Source organism: Temnothorax curvispinosus, unplaced genomic scaffold, assembly GCF_003070985.1.
Source record: "Temnothorax curvispinosus isolate PA1 unplaced genomic scaffold, ASM307098v1 QBEX01016769.1, whole genome shotgun sequence".
Lineage (NCBI taxonomy): Eukaryota > Metazoa > Arthropoda > Insecta > Hymenoptera > Formicidae > Temnothorax > Temnothorax curvispinosus.
This window is the reverse complement of record NW_020226549.1, coordinates 1-3,037: the sequence shown is the minus strand read 5'-3', so window position 1 is coordinate 3,037 and position 3,037 is coordinate 1. Positions and strand designations below refer to the sequence as shown.

At 50.5% G+C, this 3,037-nt stretch overlaps 1 protein-coding gene across 1 annotated transcript; it reads right to left on the bottom strand.

Annotated features, from left to right (window-relative positions):
* Nucleotides 1-1,762: 1,762 nt before the first annotated feature.
* On the bottom strand, nucleotides 1,763-2,530 carry LOC112466976. The gene has a single exon (XM_025035371.1). It carries the CDS (start codon nucleotides 2,528-2,530, stop codon nucleotides 1,763-1,765), a length of 768 nt encoding a protein of 255 aa, XP_024891139.1.
* Nucleotides 2,531-3,037: the final 507 nt, after the last annotated feature.

Below are 3,037 nucleotides of genomic sequence, written 5' to 3'. Positions count from 1 at the left end.
CTTTAAGTTCTCCTTCTATGTTTACTGTATTTTGCGATAATGTATCATTAGTTTTTCGGCCTTCACATGAGACCGTCGTATTTTTCCGACCCGCCACGAATTTTATATAATTGACGCACAATGATCAATGTAAGTCCTATTTACCGATATTATCGTAAATCCGTTCAACGCGTAATGTTGTTTAATTTTTAATTTTTAAATTTTTTATACATTCTTTTATTCTTTCATTCCAGCATTGTTAAAATAACTTGAAAAGGACCCAAATTAGTGGTCGAAACGTCGTTGTGATATATTTAATAAAACTTGCCAGTCAGGCCGTTTAACTATACCGAATTATTAAACCAGTAATATATAATGTTTTTTTACAAAAATTTATAAAATAATTAAATTTGCGGAGTCGATGCTGGCGAGATATTCGAGTCGTTCGATCCACCAATCGCGCAACTTTATCACGTTCTCCATGGCGCAGCAACGTTGATGACGCCGGCAGCGAAACGCGCGATCGGCGCGAAGAAACTCCAACCGATCGACGTCTTCGTACTCTGCGTCGACGGTCACGATCGTCGCGTCGACGTCGCCAAGAATCTCCTGCAGCCATCTCTTCTTCTCGAGACCTTTCACGTAGATTCGCGCGCTGGACGTCTCTTCTCTCTCCCATAACTCTTCCAGGTTGTCGCACACCGCGCGTCGAATGATCGTCTTCGCCTGGCGATAGTCCATGTCGCCGTCCTCCCAACAAAGGCCGTGATGGTTCGCTATCAACCAACTAGCCCTTGCTTTCTCGAAGCTCGTCAGCAGATTCCAACTCATCGGCGCGCGAAACACGTGATGCGCGAGCACGCGCGTCTTGTTTCGCAGCACGGCCACCTCCTTCGCGACGAATCTGTCGCCCACCGTGAATCCCTGTAGGTCGACGAAGATCGTCGTCGTCGTTGCCGCTGTTGCCATTGCGTCGACGCGCGTTGAAAAAAATTAGAGAATAGACGTTTGTTTAAGTTGCTCGTTCCTAACAGAGTCTGAGGAACGATGGAAGGAACCCGCGAATTTATATATTCCTCGTTTCCGGGATAAAGCAACCCCACAACCACATTTTTCCGTTTCCGTTTCCCGGATGAGGTATCCTCGCAATCGCATTTTCCGTTTCCCGGATGAGGTATCCTCACAACCTCAATTTCCGATTCCCGGATGAGGTATCTCCACAACCTCAATTTCCGTTTTCCGGATGAGGTATCCCCACAACCTCAATTTTCGTTTCCCGGATGAGGTATCCCCACAACCTCAATTTCCGTTAGATAATTTTGCGCACCACGTTGGTCAGCGGACTGTACTCGATGACGCGATCGTGAACGATGAGACAAAAGGCTGTGGTTTTCGGCGGAACGTTTTCCTTGTTTTCGAACTCGATGCGCACGTCCACGGTGGCGCTCTTCACCGATTCGTTTTGACGGGAACAATTGATCACTGCGAGCAGAGCTACCCGCGCGAATTCGCGCGGGGAGAAAAGCGCGTCGTCGCGACCGTCCCCATAGTACGGTCCTCGAAATTTCGCGTACATCTCGTACAGCACGGCGAACTTGTCGCTCTCGAAATCCACGTTCACGTCGTCGTAGGGATAGAATTCCGAATTGAGATACAATTTCACGTTGGCAAGCGCGCAATGATCGAACCTCGAGGCGTCGCCCGCGAATTCGTTTCTCCGTGCGGTCTGCAGCGCGAATATGACGTATCGCGGCTTCTCCAATTGCGGCGCGGCTTTCACGGCTCACGAATGCTTGGTCGTGCTCTGCAGCAGGGGAAATTCGTACAGATCCCAAGAGCGAAAGCCCGCGCTCGGAAATCGTCCGCTCTCTAACGTTCGCAACAGCGATAATTTAGTCACGTCGTTTAGCGCCACGTGAGGCATACGCCATTGCACTTTCAACAACGTAATTTTAGGATCCTTGGCCAGATCTCTCGGCACGGTCTTCTTCGGATTTACGACGCAGTTGTGGTCGCTACGAGAGCGTATCAGGATAAGCTCGTGTCGCGCGTTTATCACCACGCGTCTGTAATCCTCGCAGAAACCCAAAAGAATATTCAAAGGTACACAAAAGTTGAATTGATAGGACGCGTTGTTCAGATTCGATTCGCTCGTCGGATAACTCCATCCGGCGTTCTGCAGTCTTCTGGCTCGTTCGATGGTCAGCGACACGTAGTTCTTTATCGTGCTGGTTATGCCGACGTTTCTACACCGATCGATCTCCACGCCGTCGAGTTCGTATCGAATTTCGTCGAACATAAACGCGACGCAGTTGTTGACTAATTTCGCGTATTGTTCCTCATTCGTCGCGCCGTCGTCGTTGAGTCGTCCCTCGACGTACAGGAAACTGTTGCACGGCAGCGTATACAGATCCTGCTGCTGTATGGGTATTCGTATCTCGTCGTTGTGCCCAAACGTCGTGTTGACGTACGGGTTATACGTGTGAGTCTCGATTCCGACGATGCGCTCGTCGAAGATCGGCTCACCGCCGATACTCAGGATGTCGGCCATGGTTTTTCTTCTCGAGGTAAAAACGACGCGGCGGCGACGCGTTTCTTACGGCGAGACCCAGCGATCGTAGGAACCTGACGTTGGCGTTGCTGAGAACGGCTCTCCCTTCTCCTCCGCCTCTTCTCTTTCCTACGCTTCCGATCTCGTCGTAGAACGGGCTAGCTCGCTCGTTCGTACAATTCGCGCTAGATCCGTTCAGAACGAGCATCCCTCCTCTTGCTCTATCTCTCTTCAGGGATACGCGCGCACACACACACACACACTAACCGTGACGACGACGTACGTGCAGTCTAATCGTTATCTCCTCGCCGCGAAAGTTGATCAGCCGATCTTTCTGATCCACGACTCGCACCGTGATATCGGTGACGTTTCGCGCGACGATTGGGAGGTAAATGATCTGCGTCGGAGTCTCCGACAGTTTATATCCCGGTGGAACTTTCGGCGCGAATTCGTGTATTGCGTGCACCGAGCGTCCGTTGCTGTACGCTCCCGCGGTGATATTGCACT

Bases quoted from the DNA above. Each gene is read 5' to 3' on its own strand.
- LOC112466976 (XM_025035371.1), bottom strand. From the start codon at position 2,530: ATGGCCGACATCCTGAGTATCGGCGGTGAGCCGATCTTCGACGAGCGC.